At 65.0% G+C, this 25,868-nt stretch overlaps 1 protein-coding gene across 1 annotated transcript; it reads right to left on the bottom strand.

The window, feature by feature from the left end:
- Positions 1-2,767: 2,767 nt before the first annotated feature.
- Positions 2,768-22,368, bottom strand: CUNH16orf74 (chromosome unknown C16orf74 homolog). The gene is made up of 4 exons (XM_037518090.1): positions 22,355-22,368; positions 16,538-16,583; positions 5,238-5,378; positions 2,768-3,248 (listed from the first exon to the last, which is right to left on the bottom strand). The coding sequence occupies exons 2-4, from the start codon at positions 16,563-16,565 to the stop codon at positions 3,190-3,192; spliced, it is 228 nt and encodes a 75-aa protein (XP_037373987.1). The 5' UTR covers positions 16,566-16,583; positions 22,355-22,368; the 3' UTR covers positions 2,768-3,189.
- Between the last annotated feature and the right edge of the window lie 3,500 nt (positions 22,369-25,868).

Below are 25,868 nucleotides of genomic sequence, written 5' to 3'. Positions count from 1 at the left end.
CATGCAGGTACCCATCTACCTGTGGCTGGGCCTGGCAGCACTCCCCAGCCCCGCCCTCCCCGGGGCCACGAGGTGCCCCCTGCGACCCTGCCTCCAGGGTGGGCGGGGAAGCCATCGGGCACACGCCCGCCACAGCCCACCATGGTGGATCCTCCGCGATGGAGCCTGGGCCTCTCAAATGGCTCTGACATGCTGAGAATACACTCGTGTGTCTTTTTGCCATCTGCTGCTGTCATTAAAAAATTACATTTCCATCTGCTTTCACACTTTTCTCCCCTCCCAGCCGCCCCTCCTGGAGGCATACAGCATGGAGTCCAAGTTGCCGTCCGGATGTCCCCTCGCCTCTTGGAACTTGGGGCCCTCTCGGGACACCCCGTGGGTAGGGCCACCAGGCTGCCGGTGGCGAGTGGAGCTGTCCATGTCCACCATGTATGGACGCTTCTGGCCTCCCGTGCGTGCACACACACCCGCACCCGCGTACACACACCCGCGTACACACGCTTTGAGGGAGCCATTTACAAAGCCTTTTTATTGTCGGTGTTAATCAGTATGTGTGACTTTGGCATTAAAAATAAATGGAAACAACACTACAGACATCAGTTGTCGTTTCCCCGGGATGCACTTAAGGAAGAACAGCCTCGAGAAGTAAGAATCAGGGGCCGTGTCATGGGTTTAAGACAATCGTCATCTCCACCAGCCCCCAAGAGGCACCCCTCCCCTCCCCTCTGCAGCACCTGACCTTTGATGAAAGGTCAAATCCACGCCCACGCAGGACCCGACAGCCCCTCCCTGCTCCGCAGCCAGCTCTGCGGCTCCCCGCCCACCGGCAGAAGCCTCTGGGGCCGGGGTTACTGCAGCTCCCCTGTGGGCTCCCTCACTGACTTCCCCATACCCAGTTCTCATCCCCAACTTGACACCGAGGAAACCGAGGCCGACAGAGGCAAACAACCACCTCAAAGTCAGCTGGCTGATAAGTGGGGTCCCGGGACGGGCGCGGACTCGGGCGGGGAAGCAGACCCCAGGAAGGCCCCAGCGGAATGGTGTGTCCGGAAGCGGACTGCAGGGCCCGCCAGGAAGGGCGGGGGCAGCGGAGAAGCAGATGAAAGCAGCAGCTTCGCACCCTCCATCTCTCGCAACCCTCGGGTCTCCATGGCTTGCCCGACCCGCCCCGAGATGAGCAAGCTGCAGCCCAGAGTGGCGGGGCCCCACCACCACGCCACCAGGGCAGCCTCCCTGCGCGGGCACCACGCAGCAGCTCCGGGAGAGGGTTTCCCTTGTCCGCATGCTCCCGTCAGGTCGCTGCTGTTACAGCCTCACCTCAGAGAAGCTGCGTGACTGTCCAAGGTCACACAGCACAACAGGGGTCTGGCTGACACATTAGGCCCAGCTTGCTCACACCTGCTCCCCTAAGCTCTCGCACAGCTCCTAAGAGGGAGTCTGGGGCTGCAGCGGGGCCCTGCACCCCGCTCTCCTGCCCTCCCTGGCAACAACTTGCACTGAGCAGACTCCCTCCACCCTGGACTCCCTTCTGGGAGACAGAGCCTGCTTGAAGGCAGAGGCTCCAGGGCAAGTGCTGGGCAGCGAGACTGCAGCTTGGGGTGCAGGTGTCACCAGGAAGAGTCCCTCTCCCCTTACTCAGCAGACCCCACTCTGGGTGATGACACCCTTGGTGCTGGCTTCACCAAGTGTGAGTGTCAAAGCCTTGGACTGGCGTGACACGTGGAGCCCCACGACCTCTATCCGGGTGAGAACATTGCTCAGGCAACCACAGGAAAGCCACATTCAGCCTGCTGGGGCCATTCCGCCTCTGGCTGCCCTCCTGGGGCCTGCAGCTCTCAGCCGTCCTGCCAGTCGCCTCGGGCACTAAGAGCCTGGGACATGTGGTGATCAGCTGTGCAGATGGCTGAGGGCCTGGAGGCCCCTGTGCATGGCCCAGGGATGTGGGGGCTCCCCTGCCTGTGACTCAGCCAGTCCACAGGGGTACACTCAGCCCCAGCCCTGACCCCCAGCACCCTCCTGGATCCAGAGAAAACAGGACCGGGACTAAGTATGAAACGTCACCTCTGGGCAGATCCGGGGCTCTGAGAATCCAGAGTGGGGATGGTCTGCCCCATGTGGCAACAGAAATGGCCACGGGAGGCAGCTTTGTGTGCTGGGAAGAGTGTGGGCCCTGGGTTTGAATCGCCCCTCGCCCCCTGTAGCTCATGATGTGGGGCAAGCGTTTTGACTGCTGGGTTCCCTGGGTGCCCCTCTGTAAAACCAGGCAAACACGGGCCTACACAGGAGCCAGACGGTCACTGTGGCTGTCCAGCTCTCCCCACCTGGCTCGCTGGCCTGGAGGCTGGCCTGGAGGCTGGCCCTCTGTGCCTCGGCCAGCCTCAGGGAGACGTGCCCTGCATGTACCTCCGTGTGCGCAGATAGGGAAGCAGATCCGAACCCAGCGCAGCCTGACCGAGCCCACTCGCAGCCCTCGGGGAGCCACGGCCGAGCAGAGCAGGGACTTGGCGCCGCTACTCTCAGCCGCAGGCTGGGGCGGCGCTGACAGGACAGCAAAGGCTGCGGACCTCCCAGACACAGACACTGGTCTGAGACCGCAAGTCCAAGATCCAGGAAGCCCCGTCGGGAGCCTGTGTCCCTGATGTGGTCTCTCCGCTGAGGCGCCAGGGACACCCACAGGGCACCTGTGTGGTCGTCTCTTACCCCCCAACTGTCCTGGGCACAGCACCGCTCCTCTGCCCTGCCCAGCAAGCGAGGCTCACCGTTTGTTAGGGGACCTTTATTTATAATGCAAAAAAGAAATTACAAATCCCATTTGGACTGTTTTATCGTCTGTAAAAAAACGGAACCGCTCCTTTGCAAGAAGTCCTCGTGCGTGCCGCCCCCGGGGCACCCGTCCTGGAGGCCCAGGGCGCTGGAGTATGTCCAGAAGAAAGCCTCTGCCTGGCACCCTGATGGCCAGCCCTGCTGCTCTGGGTCGGCAAGAGCCTTAAGAGTTGTCAGTAGGGGCCTGGTCCACTCCAGGGAGTCTGGAAAAGAAAGTTCTGGAAGCGGACAGTGCTGGGTCCTTGCTCATCATGCCGCAGCCGTTTCCCCACGCAGCAGGCCCAGCTGTGTGCCACGTCCCTGTGACATGAGGGGGAGGTAGCTGAGCAGGAGTTGGAGCCGACACAGCCCGTCCTGGCTTCCTCCTTAGGCTTCAGGGTCTACTTCTCCATCCTCTGGGCACGACCCTGCCTCATCCTGCCAGACTAGGGCAAAGAAGAAGAGTCAATGCCTGGATGAACCTCCACCCCACCCACACCCCTTTTCCGGAGAGCTCCGGGGCAGGTCCTCTGGGCTCCCCTGCTTTGTACCACTGCCCTCAACTCCCCCCATGCATGGGCGGTGGTGTCAGTGGATGCTGACAGGGGACCCCAAAGATGCTGAGTGTTAAAGGGACTTCTAGACACCCCCAGTTTATGCTCAATGGCTGGGATCATACTCCCTGGGCCCCACCCATCCTTGCGTCGGTCTCTTCAAGCCCAGGGCGGGAGGCCAGCACGCCACTGCCCAACCCTAGAGACGGAGGCTGAGGCCAGAGAAAGGACGAGTCAGCCAGGAGGCACCAGCAGGCCGGGCTCTGTCCCACCCTGCCGGCTCGGGGAAGCCCCAGTGGCCAGTCCTCCCGGGAGCCCAGCCTTGCAGGAAGGTGATTCCTCCTCCTGGCCACCAGGAGAGGTCACTGGTGAGGCCGTGGGCAGCGAGCCCCGTGCAGGGCATGGACTCAGGCTCGGGACCCAGCCACACCTGCCGTGAGGCACTGTCATCTCCTCCTTGGACAGCCGGGGAGACCAAGATGGGGGAGGCAGAACCTCTCCCTCAGTCACAGGGCACCCAGCAACAGAGCCGGGCCCTTGCTCTGCATGTCCCCTCTCCAGAAGGGAGCAGCTGCAGGCACGGGGAACCTGCCCCCGGGACAGGCGGGCTGGCTGGGCTGGCCCCATGCCCCGGAGCCGCTGACATGTAAAAGAATCTTTCCCGGGTTTTGCAATCGCCCTGGAGCCTCACCCACAGGCCCTGCGGGGCAGCAGCAGCCCTCCTGTGCTCACCCCAGCCCTGGGAGCAGGGGAGGCAGTGAGGACCCCATTCTCCGGGTGAGGACTCGTCACTGGCCTCTCTGCTCAGACTCTGGGCAGAAGCCCAGCTCTTCCTCCATCTTGCTGGGTGAGTCACTGATCCTCTCTGACCTCAGTTTCCCCATCTGCAAGCTAGTGATGAGGACAAGCTCACGGCCCCTAGGGGAGGAGTGAGAACTAAATGTGGCTTGTGAAGAGCATTTCACGGGTGCCTGGAACTGGAGTGTGACCCTATCGTCACCACCCAGCCCAGCCCACCGGGGGCCTGATGCCTTCCTCCAGGTCGCTGGCTCTGGGCAAGCTGAGATGCAGACTCAGCACTTCTGGAAGTCCCCCCTGCAGACGTCCCCCCTCCCCAAGTCCCCCCTGCAGACGTCCCTGAGCCCACATCAGCCTGCTGGCCCGTGCCCCCCAGCGTGAGCCAGGCGGACTCAGGAGGTGTGGCTGGTAGACGGAAGGACTCGAGCCAGGGGAGGGCATCTCCCGAGGGGTCTACGGCCAGCTCAGACCACACGGCCTGGTTGGGATGCTAGCCTGCCACTTGTGGGTGTGCAGCAAGTCTCTATGTGGAGCCTCAGTTTACCCATCTATAAAAGGGGAGTGAGGTGAAGCCTGGCCCTGACTCAGGCCAGCAAGCAGGGGCTCCGGCATCCACGGCAGTGGCCAGCGTGTGGGCCTCGGCACCCTCAGGCCCGGCTCGGGCCCCGGCTGCCTGACGGGGAAGCGTGTGCCGGCCGCTCCAGCGCGTCCACTGAGCCCGCAGGTGGGGCGCCGGCTCAGGCCCCTCCTGCTCCACCTCCCTCCTCCCTCCTCCCTGCGCAAGCAGCCACCAGCGGGTCCAGAGATCAGTCCAGCCCCACACGGTCTGTTTCTAGCTGTTCCGTCCAGCTCAGCCGCTGCGGCCAGCAGGATGGGGTCCCGAGCCCCGGCCGGCAGGGGAAGGTGATTCCATCATGACCTCCGTGGGGCCCTCCTGCAGGCAACGGCTGTCCAGCCACAGCTCACTGCAGCAGGTACCGGGGCGAGGGCCCCCGGGGGTGCACACGGCAGACCCCGCGTTCTCAGTAAGCAAGGGCACGGGACTGGAGCTCACTGGTGTGCACGGCAGGGCAGCAGTCTCACCTGTCCGCCTGGAGTTCCGCTGCAGCATCATGCCCGTGGGCGTCGGGGGGGTGATGATGATGTTGGGCACGTCCAGGTGCTTGTCGCTCAGGACGGGGGCCTCGTCGTGGCTACTGCTGCTGCTGACACACATTTTAAGGCCTGAGCGGGCAGGCCGCGGGACACACGCACACACAACAGAGAGACAGCGTGAGTGGCCGCGGGCACCGTGCGCCGCTGCCCGCCTGCCTCACGGTCACCATGAGCCCGACAACCCCTGGGGCAGAGGTCGGAGGTCCCCAGCTCACAGAGGAGGCTGCAGCCCGGCACAGCACCGAGGCGCAAGCTTGCACACAGCCCCAGGCTGGGCTCCCACGAGCTCACGTGTCACAGCACAGCAGGGCCGAGTAAGGGGGTGAGTCTCACTCCTGCTGCTCGTCAGGCCCGGCCGGAGCTCAAGGCCTCTGCTCCCAAATGACCCCAGTGCTGAGGTATCGACGCATCTCTGACAGGTGTCTACACCCCTTCCGAGTGAGGTCCCAGCGAACAGAGTGAGTGGGGAGGGACCAGAATGAGCTGGGGGGAGGGGTCTGTCGCCTGCAAGACCAGGCCGTGAACCCCGCAGCTCGCGCCTGCTCTGCGCTGGCTCTGCGCCTCTGGGGCTGCCGGCCACCGTGGGTGAGGACGGTCAGGCAGCCTGAGACACCCACGAAGGAGGAGCCGGGTCCTGCGACCCACAGCCTGTGGGGCTCCCTGACTTCTAGGTCTCCAGCCCCTCAAGCCTAGGGTGGACACACAGGCTGGGTCCTGTGACCTCCCTGCGGGGCCCTGCAGTGAGGTTATTCCTCATGTCCTGACCCACGGGAAATGGAAGGTAACAAATGCTGCCCTACTAAGTGTTGAGGTCTTTTGTTACACAGGCATATCTGCAACCACAATCCTGCTTCTGCTGGGGAGTCTCTGGGCCCCCCCAAAACCTACCATGCTGCATAGTTCTGCAGGAGGGGGCATCTCTCCCCTTGAGGCCATGAGCCCTGCCAAGTGATTTCTACCTCCTTTAAGGCAGCAGAACTGTAACAGGGGGGTCCCCAGGGAAAGAGGGGACTCTGGGCCCCCGGCCCCACCCCAGGGGGTGGAGCTGAGCAGGGAGGAGAGGCCGGAGAGGAGGCTGGAGAAGGGAGCAGGAGGACGGGGAGCCGGGAGGAGGCCGGAGGCGGCGCGTGGCGAGAGAGACACGTGAAGACGCGCGCGGGCTTCTCGGCCTCGGCCTGGGCCCGGGACGCGGGGACGCGGCGGGAGACACTTGCAGAGACGGACACTGGGGAGAGCCCGCGGGGAGCCCGGCAGTGGCAGCCTTTGTCCTGATGTCGAGTTCGCGCTTTTCCTTGCAGATGGCCTGGCCCCTCTGTCCCTTCCTGCGGGCCCCGCCGGCAGGTGCCTCGGACGTGTGGCAGCTTTCGGGCCTCGGGCACCCCGCTTCGGGCCAACCCTGCTTGACTGGGCATTTACCCCCGAGAAGGGTGCCTTTGGATGCTTGATTTAAAACTGTATTCTCTATTCTTTCCCTTTATCGCTCACTAACTGCATTAAAGCTCCTCTCCCTCAAAGGTCGAATGCACGGGAATATGTTTTAACTTGATGCGGCGGATGGCAGAACATAGAAAAGGCAGGCTTAGGGGTCCCGGGGTGCCCCTCACCCCGCCCAGCTCTTCTGTGGGCTCACATAAAAGCCCTGAATGTGAAACAAAAAAGGCAGCTGCCAGAAGGGACCCCGTCATCCGTCGCGACTGATGAGCCTTTACGGAGCAGCGGACAGGCCCTCCCTCTGGGGTCTTTGCCGTTACCCAGTGAGGCGCGACGGCAATCAGCCCACCGCAGAAGCGCCAGCAGCGATGCAGAGAGAACTTTGCAGCTCAACAGCGCTGTGATGGAGCCAGGCTCTGGACCGACCCAGGCCCACCTCCTCCCAAAGCCAGGGCCTCCTGCAACCGCAGCGCTGGAACAAGCCAGGAGTCTTTCCTTTATTATTATTATTTTTGTTTGTGTGTGTGTGTGTCTGAATAGAAGAACTAGGGTGTAGGGCAGAGGTGCAGGGGGTGAGAGGACTCACCCGAGACAGAGTGGGGAGCAGAACAGGCGGATCTACCGAAATTCACTGCTGAGGGGAGCAGCGGGGAGATAAGAGGGGTCTGCTGCGCCCTGTGGGTCACTCCCTGGCTGGGGTTGAACACAGTCCATGGTGGTGATAGTGCTGAGACTGGACCCCTAAGCCACCAGGAAGGCCCAAGCCAGGGGTCTTTCTGACAGGACAGGCCACTCTGCTGGCCCTCTGGTCCGTGCTGCGACTCCTCCACTCTGCCTCAGTGGTGGGGAACCTGCCCCAGGAAAGCCTGATTTACAAACAGGTGGGTGGACTTGGCCAAGGAATACAGTTAGCCAAGCCCTGCTCCATCATGCACCTGCCTGTCCTGGGGGCCTGACCGGTGATAACAGGACCTCCCAAGCCTGAGGTTAAGCTGAAAACAAAAACAAACAACCCCCCCCCCCCCCCCGCAGGTGGCAGCTTCTCTCTGGAAGGGCTGTGGGCGCTGGGAAATGCAGGAACTCAGGAAAGCACTAGGCCCAGCCGGAGAGGGGCCCGGAGGGCACGTCCCTGCCTGTGGCCTCTGTGACCCGCCATGAAGAACAGCTGTCCCCAGCCAGCAACAGAAGGAAGATCCGATCACTGTCTCCTGGACAGTGAGGGAGCCTCCCTGCTCAGTGTCCCAAGGCGCTTCCTGGGTGACTATCCCAACTTCTAAAACCAGATGCTAATGGGGAGCAGCCACCTCCTCCCAGGGCCGCAGCACATTGAGGGGCTGGGGACAAAGCCCACGCCCTCACTGGAGAAGCATTAGGTTACCCCTGGGCCGGTGGGGGGCCCAAAGGAGGGGGTGGGAGAGAGGAGGAGGGCAGTATCAAGTCCCGGGGTAACCAGCCTGGAGCTGAGGGTGGCGGAGCAGGACGCAAAAGCCCTCTGGAGACGCAGACGTTGGGGATTAGAAACAACTACGAACCCTCCCCAAACGAGGAGCTCGTTTGTGCGCCAGGATGGTTATTTGTTAGTTATGTGCCCGCCTCAGGCCATTAAAAGCCTATTTCCTGACCGGTAGGGCTTGGCTGGGATTCCAGGGGGCCAGCACCCTGGAAATCTCAGGGTGGGCTGAGAAGCCTTCCGGGTGGGTGGCCGTCACCCCTCTTGGCTGGGCCCTGCTTGGGGACCCCCTGGAGACAGACAAGCCAGGCCTGGAACACCCGCCCCCGGGCCGGATAAACACGTTAAAAACTAGCCCCACAGCCTTGGTTTTCCCTCCAGGCTGCCGCTGCGACCTCCTGGGACGTTTAAAGAATAAGGAAGAGGCGCCTCGCCCCGGAAGGAAGCCGGGGCGCAGAGCCTCCAGGCAGGTTCAAAGCCAGGGCTGGGGCTGGGGCTGCGGCTGGGCACAGGCCGGCGGCGCTGAGCTCGAGGGCGCCCTCTGCTGGGCGCTTCACAACGGCGCGGGGGGCCGCCTGGAGCCGCCCTGAGGCCGCGGGGACCCCCCCCGCGCCCCAAGCCACGCGCCGAACGCGGCCCTGCGGGGCCCGCAACGCGGGGCAGGAGAAGCTGCACCTGGCGCGGCCCGCCCGGCCAGGGCTCCGCGCCGTGGCGCCCCTTGCAAAATGGGGTGAACAACAGCCCCTCCTCCAGGGGGCGCTGCGGGGCGCGGCCGGGACCTCTCCAGCCCCCGCGGCCCCTGCGCCCCGCGCGCCTCTCCCTAGGGGACGGGGGGAGGGGGCGGCTCTGCGCCCCTCCTGCGCCTCCTCCCCGCCTGGACAACCGGGGCGCAAAGACTCCAGGACGGGACAGAAGCGCCCCAGACCCAGCCCTCGGGGGGGCCCCCCACGCCGAGCGGGGCGTCCTCTGCGGCCCCGACCCCAGCGAGGCGCGGCCCAGCGCGCTCGGCCGGGAGGAGCAGGGGGGCTGGGCAGGGCGGACCCCGAGGGCCCGCCCGCCCGCAGCCGCGAGGCGGGGCGCCCGCAGGTGGCCAGCGGCCCCGGGGCGGGAGTGGCCAGCGGCCCCGGGGCGGGAGTGGCCAGCGGCCCCGGGGCGGGAGTGGCCAGCTCGGGCGGGCTGCGCGGGTCCAGCGCGGCGCTGTCGGAAAACAAACCAGCAGGCGCCTCCCTGGCGCAAGGGGTTCAGCACCGCACTAGGAGCAGCCCGCCGCCCCTGCAGCGCGAGTTCGATCCCCGGCCGGCCGGCGGCAGCCCACAGGGCGCAGCTGCTCCCCTCAGCAGTGGGTTTCAGTGGCTCCGCGGCTCCGCCCCCCACTCTGTCTCTGGGGAGTCCTCTCACCCCCCGCACCTCTGGCCTGCACCCCAGCTCTTGGATGCATAGATAAATAAATCTTAAAAAAAAAAAAAAAAAAGCAGGGCCTCCCCGGTGGCGCAGCGGCTGAGCGCTGGGCTGCGGGTCCCCGGCCGCCGTGAGGGTCCCACGGAAGAAAAAAAAAAGCAAACGCCTCCTGAGAGCTCCGCGGCACGTGGGCTTTTTTTTTAATTCCAGGTAAGGGGTTGCATTATTACGGCCGAGGCCAGGGCCGCACCGCGGCTTCACCTTCCCGGGGCAGCCAATGGCGACGGCACTGGATGTTCTAAATCTCTTTTTAATTAAGAAAAAAGCCCCACCTGCGTCAGAGATGAGCCGCTGGGGAGCGGCGGGGGAGGGGCGGGGAGCCCGAGCGGGTGGGGCGCCCCGTCTTCCTGCCCTCGCACTGACCCAGCTGCCCGCCCCCCCCAGCCCTGGCAGCGGCGCCCCTGGAGGTCCCGGACCTCCGCCCCAGGGCAAGGGAGCAGCGGGCTTCGCCCCCCACTGGGTGGTCGGGGGTGGGGTCCCAGTGGGGTCCCCCACTGGGTGGTCCGGCCCCCAGCCTGGGGTCTGTGAAAGTGCCTCAGGGCAGCGCCAGCAGAGCCTGCGCAAGAGGCAGGGGCGCACGCGGGGGCGGGTGGGGTGGGAGAGGGGGTGCGGGCAGCAGCGCAGCTCTGGGCCAGGGAGGGTGCAGAGGCACCCAGGCTGCCAGGTGCGGCAGCACCCCCCGGTGGCGACAACCGAAAATGTCCCCAACACAGAGAAGGGCCCTGATTCCGCCTGAACTTCAGATCAACAGAAACAGCTCTGGCCTCCCGCGCGCGCCCGGGGCCGGGACAGGCCTCTGCACAACTCCCCGTTGTTCTGAGCCCAAATGCAACCCAAGTCCAAATGAACCCAAAGGTACAAAACAGGCTTTTTCTCCTCAATCTGGCAACTGCCCAGTGGAAGGGACAAGCCCCCCACCCCGGGACCCTCCACAGGGACAGGGGCTGCACTTCCGAGCAGCGTCCCCTTGAGCCGAGAGCTCCCTCTGTGGGGTGGCCCCACGGGATGTGCGTGGCCTCTGCCACGAGGTCGAGGATGCCGGGGCCAGAGGTCGGCCCCCTCTGTCCTGCACACCTGTGTGGGCCGAGCAGGGCCCTCTCTGCAGGGACACGTGGGGGCCCACCTGCCACCCTGGGCAAACCTGCACCCTCTCCTGAGGAGTGCTCCCCTGAGCTGTCTGGGCGCCTGGCCGGCGGCAGGTGCTTTGGGGACCGACCGTCACTGCTCTTGCTCTGCGCCCCATGTCAGGCCCAAGGTGGGGTGGGGGGGAAGGTTCGTGCACGGTGCAGCCTGAGCACACAGGGTCCTGGGCCCCCCAGGTACATGTCCCCAGCGGAGGGCGCCAGGTGGCCCACAGACGCAGGGGTCCAAAGATCCAGGGCCCTGCAGCCTCCTCCTAGCAGCTCCCTGCTGAGCTCCGCCCCGCCAGGCCATCCTGGGCTCCATGGAGCCTGCTGGAGCAGAAATACGGGGCCCTGGAGGGTGAAAGGCGCCCACAGCCCGGGAAGGACAGGCCAGTCTCCGGGCTAATGGTGTCTGCAGCTGAGGGAGGGGCAGTGAGGCCAGCCTCGCCATCGCGGGCACAGGAGCCAGGCAGGGAGACCCAGCCCTGCTGCCCGGCCTCTGCGGTCCTTCTCCGCTTTCTGGCCCCCCACCCCCCCTGCCAGGCTCTCTCCTCTCTTCATTCCCCAAACATTCCCTGGTCTGTGAGGAACTGCAGGACGAGGAAGAAGTTGGGTGGAGGCCCTCGGAGCCCCAGCTGGGCAACATGCACGCTGTGCAACCTTGGGGGGGAGGGGAGGCTTTAGCATCTGCTGCCTCAGTTTCCCCATCTGTATAATGGGGGCCTTGCTGGGTAGAAAACAGAGGGCGGGATGCCGTGAGCGGGGGCTCTGGAGCACTGGCCTCCCGCCCGGGCCGACGGGCCAGGGAGGCTCTCCCCGGCTGGAGTGGAGAGCACTGGCTCTACAGACACACTGTCGCTCCTGCTGCTGACCGGGGGCAGGCACCGGGCTGCAGGGGTGGGGGGGCAGCTGTGCGTGCTGACCCTGTGGGACCTGGAGAGGAGGAGGAGACGCCACCAGGAGCGGCAGCCTGGGCACCAACCCGACGCCAGCACAGCAGCCAGGGAGGCCCACCCGCCTGAGCCTCCTCCCCCGCTGGCCTCCCGCTCCTTCCGGGGGACAGCAGGCGCCGGAGGTTTAGCCTAAGCATGAGGGGCTGATCCCTGCTGGGAGCCCAGCAGGTCACCCCCCAGGGCCAGGGGTGCTGGGAGGGGGGCAGAGAAAGCCATCTGCTTCAGCTGTTCCAACAGGCGGATTGCCGCCCCTCCTGGGAGCAGGCTGGGGCTCTCCCGGCCCTCCTGGGCTCCCAGCCACGCTAGCCTGCCTGGTGTCACTGGGGCAGTCAGTCTCCACTGCGTCTGAAAAGCAAGACGTGGAGGGGACAGCAGTTTTTACCTGGCGAACGACCTGGGGAGCCTCACGGACACCCCTGCGCCCAGACCCATCGAAACCCAAGCAGGCTGGCCGGGCAGGGCTACAGCCTTTTGAAGGCCTGGGACTGTGATGTGCAGGGGGGAGGCCCCTGGTCTAGAGGCCCCTGCTACTCCTCTGCTCCCATGGCCCTGCCTGCCCTGCGGCCTCGATGCCTGTGCCCAGGCCCCCACGGCCACCACACTCGCTGCTTGACAGCTCACCACACCTGCACCTGCCTCAAGGCCTTCGCCCCTGCTGTTCCCTTTGCCTGGAACACTGTTCCCTGCATCTCATGGTTGGTTCCAAAGTCAGCTTGTGCAGACGGGCCCTTACGGCTCACCCTCTCCTCTGGCACAGCCGAGAGGGCGGGGCACGTGTCCTCCCATGACCCACCATCACGCACTCGGCAAAAGAGACGACGGAACCCAGCAGTGCCAGCCCGCTCCGCCGCGAGAAGCCCTGCACAGAACCCCAGAGCCGTCCTTGCAGGGGTCGGCCGGCGCCTTCAGGACCCCACTCAGCCAAGCAGAGCCTAAGGGGATGTGAGGGCAGATGCGAGGGGCGCTGGCGGTACAGGGACAAAGAGGAACACGGGGGACGCACCAAGCCCAGATGCAGCGTGGCTCGGCTGGGAGCAGAGATGGCGCCGGCTGGTGAGCTGGACGGAGCGGACCGCTCTGGTCTTGGAGGCATTCACTACAGCGAATATGGGAACCTCCCACTTTTTCTGGAATCCTAAATCTCTTCCCCAAATACGCAGACCAGCGAGGCAGGGCAGGTGTCCACGCCTGGTCTCCTCCCGCCTGGCGGGCAAGAGCCCGTCTCCACGGCGACGCCGATGCGGGCTGGGACTGCGCTGGTCCCCTCCAGAGAGGCCTAGAGACCACACCCTCCCGAGGAGGCTGGGAGGGACGCTGGGCACCAGGTCCAGCCAGAGAGGCGCCCACGCATCACTGGTTTGCGGACAGGGAAACAGCTTGGCCGCGGGAAGTGAGGTGCACAGGCTGCGCCGAGAAGGGAGGAGCCAGCCCAGGTGTGCTGCGCTCTGACCCCAGAGCCACTCCACCATGTTCTCAGCTGTGGGCAGGCCCCGGAGCCCCCCAGCACGGCTGCCAGAGCCCCAAAGTTCTCAGTGGGTTCGGGCGGTCCCAAGAGCTCACAGGCCCGGCTTGGCCCCCAGGCCATAACAAGGCTCCCACCCACGGGTCAGCCACGCGGCTTCCTGGGCAGGGCTGCCCGCCACTGGTGAGGGAGACCACGCAGCCTTCCCGCTACCAGCCGAGCCAAGCATGCGCCCGCTGGAGCCTTGCCTCCCGTCGGCACGGTTCCCTCCATCATCCAGCTGCAGGGAGGACAAGGCAGCAGTGAGGGAGCACGGCTCCCAGTGCTCGGAGGTGCCCCTTGGCCAGTGGGGGGGCCCCGCTTGGTGCCCACACTGACGGCTCAGGGAACAGAGGGACTGGGGACAGGGTGTTCCCACCTCACCCCATGCCGCAAAAGGGTGATGGGACTTGTACTGGCTGCAGTGCCCCACAATTCACAGCCACCTCGAGCCTCGGATCGCAACCTTACTTGGAAGTGAGGACTTTGTAGAGTCACCAGCCAAGGGCTTGTGGTGAGGTCAGCCTGGCCAGAAAGCAGCCCCGAGGGCAAAGGCTGGCGCAGGGAGAGGCCATGGAGGCCATGGAGGCGGTGGCCTTAGGGCCCCGGGAGCCGGGATGGGGAGGGAGGACCCTCCCCTACACCTTCGAGGGGGCCTGGCGTGGGGACTCCTGGGCCTCAGACTCGGGCCTCTGGACTGTGGGGAAGGGACTTGTATTGGGTGGGGTCAACGTCGCGCCGGCTGGACACTGAGGCACTGTCTTGGAGGGTTAGTGAGGAGGCTTGACGGACCCTGCCGTGGTGCGTGCGGGTCCTGCCTACAGCAGCTGCCTCGAATTAAAATGTTCACCCTGGAAGAGCCCACGGCGGGGCCAACCAGCCTGAGCACACACGCTGCAGGTCCAGCTGCGGGGCACCTGCAAAGCGTGAGGCTGCTCTGTGCACAGCTTCCTCGTCGAGGACCTGGGGACGCTGCTGGCAGCCGGTCAGCGGGAGGAGGGCTGGCTGGTGACCCCGGACAGGTACGGGGCGGAGCCCGGCCGCCCAAGCCCCCATAAGAATGGACTGCGGAGGCAGTTATTTGAGCTGGTCATTCTGATCTGATGTCTGGAATTCACCCCAAAGAAGTTGTAATTGGAAAAACCAGGAAGCAAAGACGTTCAAAGAGGCCCTAGCTACAAAAGCAACAAGTGAGGCACAACCCAGAGCTTCTGGGCAGAAGCGGATGGGCAGTGAGAATGGTAAAAATAACGCTGGCGGGGAAACCCATCCCTCACGCCCAGCAGTGGCTGGAAACTGAAACCAAGGAGCCCATGGACCAGCCACCAGGGGAAGCTTGCCTGGCAGCATGGGGCCGGCGCCGGGGGGGAAGCCCTGGGCGGTCAGGGGCCAGCCCCCGCGCGCGGCCTCCCAGGATGTGATGAAGCCTGGGGAAGGTGAGAAGCCCCCTCTGCAGAGGAGGCGGGCCTGGCTCTGGCCTGGTTTAGCACAGAGAGGGGTGCTCCTTCCCCCACCTCACCTGTGCCGGAGGTACACCCGAGCCTTGTGGGCCCAGTCACCTCCAGAGACCCAGCTGGGTGGGGCGGGGGTGGGCAGTGGGCTGGCTGCCCGGGCCAGCTCCAGAGAGGAAGCGATGAAAAATGTATGAGCAAACCTGGCTCGCGCAGGCTCCGGTCCAGCACTTAGCCCCTCCCGGGCCTGGAGATGCCTTTCACAGTCTCCCAGGCCCGGGAGCACTCAGCTGCTCTCAGTCCTGCAGGGGCCGGGGAGAGGGGGTGGGGCAGGGTGGAGGCCTGTCTCCTGGAGACTCTCCAGAGCTGCAGCTTGTGTCTCCTCCCCTAGTTGAAGCTCCAGTGATCCCTCCAGGGGGCCTCCAGGCACAGGACAGATGTCCCCCAAAACAGCCCAGAGTGGAACAGTCCTAGTGTCCACTGAGGGAGGAATGGATAGGGCACAGGGGTGGAGACACGCACGGAATATCACACAGCCATCAAAAAGGAACACATCCTGACACCTGCGCAACACGGACGGGCCTGGAGGGCATCACACTGAGCGAAATCAGTCCCACAAAAATACAAACACTGGAGGATTCTGCTCCCATGAGGCACCAAGCGGCGGAAATCATTCAGAGTAGCTGGTGGGGGCTGGGGAATCTCTGAGTGACGGGGACAGTTTTAGTTGGGATGATGACAAAAGTGTGGAGCTGATGGCGGGGGGTGGACTTAATGCCACGGAGCTGGACACGCAGATGTGACTCAGGTGGTAAATGCTGTGCCACGTGTTTGCTGCCATCGGGAAAGGGGCAGCAGAAAAGGAAGAGGGCCTTGGGTTGCCGGCGCTGGGTGTCTGGACCCGACCGCTGGACCCCCAGGCTCTGTGACACTGGCTCGACACCCCCTGCCTTTTACCCCTCATGGGAGGGCTCAGAGGGACTCAGAGGGGACGTGGTTTAGCATTACCGTCCCCCTCTGCGAGACGCTCCGACGCACCAGGACAAACATGCTACCCACGGGATGGCAGTCTTGGAGGAGATGCCCATGGAGACGCCCGGCCCCCAGGAGGGCCATAAACCTAGGCCAGGCCACCCACTGAGTTCCTGGGCTTGCTGGTCACAGGGGGACCCAAGGGCTGGTCTTTGGACCCTGACCTCCTGACTTCCGGGGCACGGCGCGGAGCTGGGCACAGGCCCGAGACCGCAGGAAGGCAGGGCTAGCTGGCGTGCTCCCAGAGTCAGCCGAGACCCTGCGGAGCAGGCTCTGGGCCGTGTCGGGCTGAGGTGTCCCCGGCTCACGAGGCGCTGCTCAGAAAGGATGGGGTCACAGATCAAGGTCTGGGTGACCGCTGCCAACACGCACAACACCCCCCAGTGAGACTGTGTCCTTCTGGAGCTTTCTCCCTGCCAGTTTGCGCTCTCCCGGCCCGCGTCCCCAGCACCCGCAGGCCGGACCTCCTATCTCGGTGATAACAGGTGCAGAGGGGAGAGTAAACACCCCGGCGGTGCCTGGCACCTCGGTCCGGCCTCTGGATTCCTCACACCCCACAGCCTGGGACCAGGGGGGAGTCAGTCCCCCGCTGAGGGGGAAACCGAGCCTGGGGTGCTGCAACTTTCCCATGTCACTCGCCCCCAGTTAGAGAAGGCCCGGCGGAGCTGTCAGAGCAGGCATTGAGGAGGCGCCTACTGCATGCAGTGCGGCTTCCACGGGTGCCCCAGCGCCAGCAGCAGCACCGGTGCCTCCAGGTCAGCCCTCCCACTCTATCCATGCCCGCCCAGACTCACCCCCGAGAGCGGGCGAGGAGGGCGCCCGCCTTACCTTTCAGGCAGGACGGCTTCAGCCCCATGTCGGCGCCTCCTGCGGCCTGCAGAGAGAGGAGAGCTTGTTTGGTATTGGCCACGTGCGGCCAGGCCCCCGCCCGCCCGGTGCACAACAGGAAGCAGTGGCGAGAGCAACCCGGGCCAGCGCCTGCCTCTACATCTGGGCTGAGTTTGCTAGAGATGCATCTGTGCTGGTGGGAAACTTTGAGCTAAATATACTGGAGGCGCAGCACAGCGGCCGCGCGCGGCTGGAGCAGAGGGTGTGGCCAGCCCGAGCCGGGACCCAAGAGCGCCCTTCCCTGCAGTGCCGCAGATGCCGCGTCTGCCCTGACCCTGAGCCCTCGCGGTGGGCGCTGGTGCTGGTCTTTTGAAAAAGGCGGATCGCTGGAGAGTGAACAGGTCGAGCTCCAAGAGTGAACAGAGAGTGAACAGGTCAAGCTCCCAGCCCCTGGGAGCCTGTGGTCCCCACCACCTCCCTGCCACGGTGCGTCCTTAACCTCGAGTAGCTGATGGGGACGTAGAGGCAGCAGCAGAAGGGGCTGACACCAGGGAGCCCCGACTCACAGTCCTCGGCCAGGCCGCTTCACAGAGCGGACGTGGAGGCTCGGGCGTACTAGGAGGAGCAGAGCTGGAATTTCAACTGGGGATCCCCTTCTACCCGCAGGGGCCCGAGACTCTGCAGGCCCTTCTGGGAAAGGGGAGGGATGCTGGGCTCGCCCCTTTGCACCAGGATGTCTGGGGAGGGCCCTGGCCTCCCCAGCAGGGTGATGCAGGGAGCCCTGAGGTCGGATCATCAGAAATAAACCACAGACCCATGGCACCGTCAGAAAGACAGACAGCCGGGGCCTTCCTGGTGGCGCAAGGAGGTAGGACACAGCACTATGAAGCTATCTGCAGCCTCTGCAGCACGAGTTCGATCCCTGGCCACAGAGCTGAAACCACAAAGCACAGCAGACCTCTCCAGTCTCGCCCGCTGCTCCCCTCAGCAGTGTGTTTCAGTCAGTCTGCCTGTTCTGCTCCCCACTCTGTCTCTGGTGAGTCCTCTTCTTGGTCTGCACCCCAGCTCTTGTGTGCATTAATAAATCTTTGGGGGGGGAAAAAAAAAGACTGCTGGCTGGCAGACTGTTTTCTCAGTGGGTCTTGGTCCAGTGCTGGCCGCGCCCACCATGCAGATTTTATGACACACCCCAGGGTCTAAACAGCCTCCCCATGAGCGTCAGCAATGCCTGTGAATAGGCCAGTGAAAGCAGGCCAGTGCTGCGGGGCCCAGGGGGTGTGGCTGAGCCGGGAGGGGAGCCCTTCCAGATTTTTTGTTTGAAAAGTGATCAACAGAAAGAGCAGGTGGCGAGTGTGGGACCAGGGATCGGGCCTGCCGCGCCGCTGCTCTGGCCGTGCGTGGGCGGGGTCGAGCGTCACAGAGCAGGCTAGAGCCAGAGCCCACATGCGAGACGGTGTGGAGCGGCGGGGAGCCCTGTCCACCTGGGAGGCTGCCCAGGACATGGGTGTTCCTGCGCCCCTCTGTGAGTCAGATGCCTTTCGGGGGCGTCAGAGGCTGGCACAGTGCTCCGAGCTCATGCCCCTGGCCGTGGCGCCCAGAGGTGCTGGTACGCACCAGAGCCTGTGTTCCCAGAAACTCCTCTGACGTGGCTGGAGGTGGGTGCGGGCACTGCCATGGAGAGCCTTCCGGAACGCACGACTCTGTCCCTGGAGCTGTCTCCTAACTGCAAATCTCACAGCACGCAGGGAAGGAAGGAGGGAGTGGGGGAAACCTCAAGGGGGCGGGAACGAAGGGGGGAAGGTGCAAGAGGAAAACAATGATGAGGAGGCAGGAGGGGCGCAGCCTGGATTCAGGGGACCCCGGTAGGTTGTCCGAGATCGGGCCTGTGGAGTGGGTCTGGGTCAGTCTTCTCCAAATCCCACGTGCGGGGTTTCCACAAAGGGACGGCTCTGATCCGGGGCGCAGCCCCACCCCGGACCTCCCCAAGGTCAGCGGGCACAGAGGGGCCAGGGGAGCTGTGTGACCTTGGGCGTGTCAGGGCGGGAGGTACCCAGCTCTGCCCAGGCTCAGTGCCCATGCCCAGTCACAGCGACACCCCCACTACTGGCACTGCTGCCCACAGCATTGCTGGGGCCCCGGGCACCCCGCAACACGCTGGGGTGGAAGCCTTTGGGGGTGACTGCCTAGGAAGTGTGGGCAGAGGCTTCCTGGAGAGCCGCCCCCCACCGAGGGTGAGCTATCTGGAGAGGAGTTAAAGCTGACTCTGTGTCTGCCAGGCAGACGCCCAGCCGTGGGGAGCAGGCGGTTTCCCCTAAACTTCCACATCCTCAGCTGACAGACGCCGGTTTCCAAAGGGCTGAGTCTTGGGCCAAGTTTATTATGAAAATAACTCCACTGAACCCTGACAATACCGGAAGGAAGCGTTAGACACCGCTGCTTCCTCCGTCATGCAGGTGAGGGGATGGAAGTCACGGGGGCCCAGCGGCCCTGGGGGCCGAACCCCAAAGCCCTGGGACTATCACTTTGCACTGTGACATGCAAGGCACACAATTTTGTGGTTAAAAAGCAGCATGTGGTGGGCAGGACGACGTGCTAGTGTGGGAGAAACCTCTCCTTCACACGTTTGCAGGCGTGTGCGCCCCCCGCCCCCTCAACACTGAATCAAATTCTGCTCGGGTCCCTTCCACAGATCAGACTGTTAACTATCTGCACCACAGCCTGAAGCAGAGCAGGTTCTTTCTTGCACCCGGGCATCCAAACCCTGGGACTGCCCAGTGGCCACGACAGGCCCTGTCCGGTGACAGACGTGGCCTGACAGTGATAAAAGCCCATCAGTGGGCCGAGGTGGGCAGTGTCAGCACGTGTCCAGGGGCCTCAGGACAGGAGCCACTGACCAGCCCCCGCTCCAGTGTGCATGAAGGAGAAAACTAAACTAGCGCCTCTGGGAGACACAGGCCACGGCCGGCCGCTGACTCTAGAGCTCGGCGGCCCCTTTCAGCTGGGACCCTCGTGGGGGCGACAGGGGGCTGAGGGAGCTCGCCGGAGTGAGGCAGGCAGACCGAGAGCTGGAAGTGGCCATGGAGAGGGTCGCCAGAGCAAACACAGGACAGCCACTGGAGGCATGAGTTGGACACGAAAAGCACTATATCATCTCTCTGGACTTCACGCTGAACGGGCGTCTAACATTTCTCTTGGGAGATCTGGCAACCCCACGCAGAGGTGTTCTCCATCTGACACCTGGGTGCCCACAGCAGGCCAGGGAGGGGCAGAGGGAGAGGCAGGGCCACCTAGATGAAGTCAGGGTGGCCCTCGGAGGGTGTGATTGCCGGGCGCTGGCCTGGGTTCGCCTGCTAACAAAGACCTCCCTTAAGGCCCGAGGGGGGCAGGGGCAGAATCAGAGCGGAGGAATGTGCGGGTCTGCCCAGGTGGATGGACCCGCAGGACGGGGCCGAGTCCGGCTCCACACCGGCTGGGGGAGGAGTCGGCCTGGTTCCCTACTCCCTGTCCTGCAACCCAGGCAGGGACATACCGGTCCCAGCAGGCCCCCGGCACATCTTGCTTTTCTTCCTTCTTTAGAAAAGGCACTTTGTGCAACAGGATTAGAATTCCTGCAATTCCAGCCAGAGGGACTGTGCTGGAATGGAGGCTCTGAGCATCGACACGCCTCCATGGCGGCACCGAGGCTCCAGCAGCGTCTGCCTTCTGGGCCACAGGAGCCTCTGGGAGGGGCAGCTGCCCGGTTCGCAGCCTCGCCAACAAGAAGTGAAAGAGGGGCGGGCGCGCCCACTGAAATCCCATGGTTCTCTGTGAGGGCAGCCAGGGTCCGGCCTTGGCCTCCCAGGGACTGCCCACGCCCCCTCCCACGCCGGTGTGACCAAGCTCGACACCTGTGACACTTGGGTCACCTTTCCACCTGTGAAGTAGCTACAGAAGCGGATTTAAAAACAGAGGCACGCCCTGAGGAGTCAAGGCGGGGCAGCTCAGCCACAGCCGGCCTGGGAAGCTGGCCCGGCCAGCCCAGCCCGGCGAGGCCCAGCCCACGGACCCTCTGCAGGGGTGCAAGGCCAGGGGAAAGAGACCCAGGAGACAGTCACTCCACCGTGGCACTGGCTGTCAGACAGACACAGGTCGCTTGCTGGCTCGCGGGCACCGTGGCTGCCGGGCCCAGCGAGGCCTGGGGGAGGTCTGTTTCTTGATGTGGGTGGACACTTGCTGCGGACTATTACTGTAGCTTACGCCTTAATGGGCTTTTTATTTTTTTAAAAGATTTATTTATTTATGCATACAAGAGCTGGGGTGCAGGCTAGAGGTGTGGGGGCTGAGAGGACTCCCCAGAGACAGAGGGGGGAGCAGAACAGGCAGACTGACTGAAACACACTGCTGAGGGGAGCAGCGGGGAGACAGGAGAGGTCTGCTGCGCCATGTGGGTAGCTCCCTGGCTGGAGACTGAACTCAGGCTGCTGTGGCTGCGGACAGCTTCACAGTGCTGAGACTCAAGCCCTGCGCCACCAGAGAGGCCCTGAACAGTCTTTTTGGTGGGGCAGGGGCTGCATTTGGAGGTGGCAGGTGTCTGGGCAGCCTTGCATGGGATTCAAGAGCACGTATGGTAAGGGCTTAAGGCTCAGGCCTGGCTGGTCACTGACCAGCTCCCTGTCTCGGGCCAGTCACTTTGCTTTCCTAGGCCTCTGTGTTCTTATCTGTAAAACGGGGGGCACTGCCAGAACCATTTGCTGAGAGCAGAAAAGGAAGGGGCTGGGCCTGGGGCCGCTGGTCCAGAGGCGCTCAGTCAAGAGCGGGCTGGCTCTGCTGTCAGAGGAGGGAAGTCCCACCGCAAGTCTCAAGGGTGAGCTAACCCGGATGCCCGCCGTGCCACCCCGCCAGCCCAGGAAGGCCTTCCAGCGAGGGGGGATTAGCGGGTGCAGCTCTCAGCCTCCTTGGGGCGCTGGAGGGATTAAGCCTTTCCATAAATACACCACCTCCTCCCGCCCAGGCAGAGGAGGGAGACCCCGGGGCAGGGGACACAGCCCAGGGAGGGTGTGGCCTGGCAGGTGAGGGGTGCTGGCCGGGGTTAACCCAGAGGGGCACAGGGCGCGGGCAGGAAACCCCGGGCCTCACCCCTCCGAGGTGGGTGTCTCCCACCAAGGCTGCCCTTCGCTGGTGCCCGGCCGGCCGCGCGCACAGCCCCTGGGCCTCAGGGCCCGGCGCCCCCAGAGAGCAGGCGGCGCCCCCAGAGAGCAGGCCCCGCCCCCGCCCCCGCCGGCCCCGGGTTCCGCCGGCCCCGCGGGGTGCGATCGCGCCGGCCGCCCTCTGCGGTCGAGCTGCTTTGATGCCGGGGCGCGGCCCCGAGCGCGCGGCTCATGAATAACACACGCCGAGGAGCTGGGGGGGCGGGGGGCGGCCCCCCAGGCCCGCCGCCCGCCCGCCTGCGCCGCTCCTCTCCCTCCGCGCGGCGCTCGGTTCCCACGGAGCGCGCGGGGGGCCGGGGCCACGCGGGGACACACCTTTCCCGAGCCCTCGTCCCCGCGGAAAAGTCTGCGAGAAGTTGGGGGCGCCCCGTCCGCGAGGCCCCCGCCCCGCCCGGGACCTGCGGGCCGCGGGAGCCGCCCATGCGCGGGAGCCGCCCAGGTGCGGGGCGCGCGGGGTGCGGGGCCGGCGGGGCGCGCGGGGTGCGGGGCGGGCGGGCGCGGGGCCGGCGGGGCGGGCGGGGCGCGGGGCGGGCGGCTCCCCGGGAGGGGAGGGGAGGGGAGGGGAGGGCAGGGAGGGGGGCGCGGCGCGGGGCGCGGGGCGCGGGCCGGGGCGCGGGGGGCACTCACTCACCGCGCTGCGCTCACTGCGGGGCCCGCGCGGGCGCCGGTGGCCGCGGGGACCGGGGGCGGCGGGCCGCGGCGACGAGCCTGCGAGCGGGAGCGGCGGGGGTCATGGCCCGGCCGGGCAGTGCGCGGGGCCGCTCCGCCCCGGCCGCGCTCCGGGCCGCCGCGCCTCCCGCGCCCCCTCCCCGGGCCCTGGGGCGGCGCCGCCGCGGCCCCGCCCCGCCCGCGGGCGCCGGGAGGGCTCGGCCGGGCGCGGGGGCGGGGCGGGCCGCCCGCGCCTCCCCGGGGACCGTGCCAGGGGCGCGCCCGGCGCCCGCCGCGGCCTCCCGGACTTCCCCGCCGCCCCGGCTTCCTCTCGGCCCCGCGCGGCCGGCAAAGTTTCAGCTCCCGCCCCGGGGGCGCGTCGCCAGGCGCCCCTCCCCGGAGTCGGCGCGGCGGGTCGCCCCTCTCCAGGGGGCCGTGCTGGGGCGACCCCGGCGCCCGGCTGCGAGCGGGCGAGGGCGCCCCCGCCTCGCGTCCCCGGTCCGGCCCTGCGCTGCCCCAGGGGACCCGCGAGCCGTGCAAACGCCCGCTCCGGCCTGTCCCCGAGGCTGGGCGGGCCCTGGTGACCCCCGCCCCCTGAGATCGCGGCCCCGGGTGACCCCGGCCCCTGGTGATCGGGGTGCTGCCTGCCCGGGGCCAGCGGGTAGCGACTGACTCTTGGACTCTGCATTTGCTCGTGCACCCCACTCTGCGGAGGGCGCCCACGACGGAGAGTTAAGGCTTGCCTTCTGCTAGGCCAGGCGGCCTTGGGTTTCTGGGACTCCCAGCAGGGAGTCACTCCCGGTTCCCCACATGTGGGTGCAGAGGCCTTTCATCCAGACGGCTCCTCAGGAGGCCCCCCAGCCCCAGCCCTCTGCAGGCACTGGCCCAGCTGGCCCAGGGACAAAGCCATCCCCTCCCACCTGCTTCTCCTGCCACTGCCACAGCCTGTCACACTGGCTCCGCCAGCCCAGGGTCTCCACACCCTGCCCTGGATGTACACCTGGGCGTGGAGGGGGAAACTGAGTCACAGAGCAGGCCAGTGACATTCCTTTGGCAAGTGCAGGAGAGTTGAGCTGCACCCCGCTTGTCCTCTCTAGGGTAGCCCTAAAGGCGGCACAGTGTTTTGGTTCCCCTGACCTTATCCATTCCAGAGGGACTGGCAGAAACCACGTCCCCCGCGTGGGACAGAGGGGCAGGGTTAGAGACAGGAGGTACCGTCCCCAGCCTCCACCAGCACCCCTGGCGGGGGATGGGCTGTCAGGGTCCTGTGTCTTTGTCCCTGGGGGACCTCAGATGGGACTGCCTCCAATCACCTTACCTGATGGTGGTGACAGAGGCCTGGGCAGGGTGGGCATGGCCACCCACATCCTTGCTCCGGAAGAGACAGAGCAGCCTGGAGCAGCCAGTGCTGCTCTCTGGTGATGGAGAAGCCAGTGTCCGACGCTGGCCATGACATCCACCTGCCTCTGGGCCCTGTTCCCGCTAGGAGAAATGGGGGATCATTCATTTCAGACCTCACTTGGGGCTCCTGAGTGCGGCATCTGGTGTGAGCATGGCCTCTGCCACCGGCCAGAGCCAAGCAGAGTCCCGGTGAGACCCGCAGGCCATGCAGCCGTGGGTGGTGCACTCTGACCCGTGCCCATGCCCCCCGGGCCCCGCCTGCATGTGCACTGGGACAGGGCATGCAGCACTAATGAGAACCAAGAACGAGGATACGTCTTCCAGCTCTGGGCTTGAGAATGAGGCACAGACGGAATCCAGTTTAATTTGCCTTCTCCCCGAGAGGCCGTGCCCCTGGAGAGCTGTGGGCTTCAGTGTCAGAATTTCTCCCTGGTGGCATTTTGACTTTTGGGGGCAGATGATTTTGCCTGGCGGCCCGTCCTGGGGCCTGCAGGATGGTGAGCAGTGTCCCTGTCCTCCACCTACTTCGTGCCAGCACGGCACCCCCTCCCCACGCTGTGACAACCCAAACGCCTCCAGACATCGCCAGTAGTCTGGGGGGAGTGGGGCACGTCACTTGGGCAGACCAGGAACCCCTGAGTACATTCCAGAGGTTCCCGGCCCTACCAGCATGCCAGGATCACCTGGGAGATTAACAAATAAATAAGTAAAAAGGAATCAGGCAAACACCTGGCCCAGGCCTCCCCCAAGGGATTCTGGCCTAATTGGTCCAGGTAGGGCCCAGGTTTGGGTGTTTTGTAAAAGCTCCCAGGGGATGCTCATCTGCTGCTACCTGGGAGAGCCTCAGACCCGGGGGCAGGGCCCACTCGAGCCCAGAGACAAGTCAGCCGAAGACAGCAGGGGCACCTCTGAGGTCTGGATTCAAATAAACCCACGAGAAAGGAGATTTGAGGCAACAGCCACAAGCAGCACCCCCAGTCCAGATGACGTTGGTCGTGGCACCCGAGGTGGAGAGCGGTGGAGGGCTTGAGCCGAGTGAGGAGGGAGGCCGAGCCCGAGCAGTGTTGAGGGGATTCTCATGAGCACTAGGTCGGCTTTAAAAGACCCCACGAGGGATCTCCCTGGTGGCGCAGGGGTTAAAGTCTCAGCACTGCCACGCTATCTGCAGCCTCTGCAGCACAAGTTCAATTCCCCGCCAGGGAGCTACCCACACGGCACAGCAGACCTCTCCTGTCTCCCCGCTGCTCCCCTCAGCAGGGGCTTTCAGTCATTCTGTCTGTTCTGCTCCCCGCTCTGTCTCTGGTGAGTCCTCTCATCCCCTGCACCTCTGGCCTGCACCCCAGTTCCTGTATACATAAATAATTCTTAAAAAAACAAATAAATAAAAATAAAAGCTGCAGGGAAACAAAAAGTGGCAGGTGGAGGGGAGAGATGGAGCAGGGGGTTAAGTGGCGCTGGAGTGGTGGTGAGGGAGGCGTTGCCTTCTCTCTACTGTTGTATTAGTTTGAAATTTTCCCCAAGGGCAAAGGCTTATAGTAAAAGCGAAAGAGCGAGCCCTTGGGCTGTCTTCCTGGGCACAGATGAGGCGCGCACCCCAGGGAGCCTGGTCTTGGTTTGGGGATGGGAGCGGGTAGAGGGGCCCCATGGGTGTCAGGAGAGTGGGGTACTGGGCTCTCTGTACCCGCCCCCAACCTGGAAACGCTGCAGCAATTCTTGAAATGGAGTGGGGCAGGGGCCAGCCTCGACCCCACAGACCTGGAGATTAGGTGGGGCAGCGACCCCACACCTGTCTGTGCTCACAGTCCCCTGGAGCTTTGGGAAGGCAGGTGGGGCGTGGGGAGGTGGCAATGTCAGGTCCCTGACATCTGTCCCCCAAGCCTTCCCTTCTCAGCCAAGGCCTCTTGGCCTGCAGAAGCAGGACAGTAATCCGGGCATCCCTCCTTCCCCCAGGGATTAACGGCTGGAGAGCAGCTTCCTGTGCATGAGTCAGGCCTGCATGTGCACACAGGGCTGGGCTCCGAGAATCCGGTGGCGAGGCGCCCTTGCGGGACCTCCCCACCCTGGATGACAGTGCCCCAGTGCCTTGGGGGATGCCA

The sequence above is a fragment of the Talpa occidentalis genome, unplaced genomic scaffold, assembly GCF_014898055.3.
Source record: "Talpa occidentalis isolate TD23 unplaced genomic scaffold, MPIMG_talOcc4v2.1 talOcc4.17, whole genome shotgun sequence".
NCBI classification, from domain to species: Eukaryota; Metazoa; Chordata; class Mammalia; order Eulipotyphla; family Talpidae; genus Talpa; species Talpa occidentalis.
Note: the sequence above shows the minus strand (reverse complement) of the source record. Positions and strands in the feature narration are given on the sequence as shown.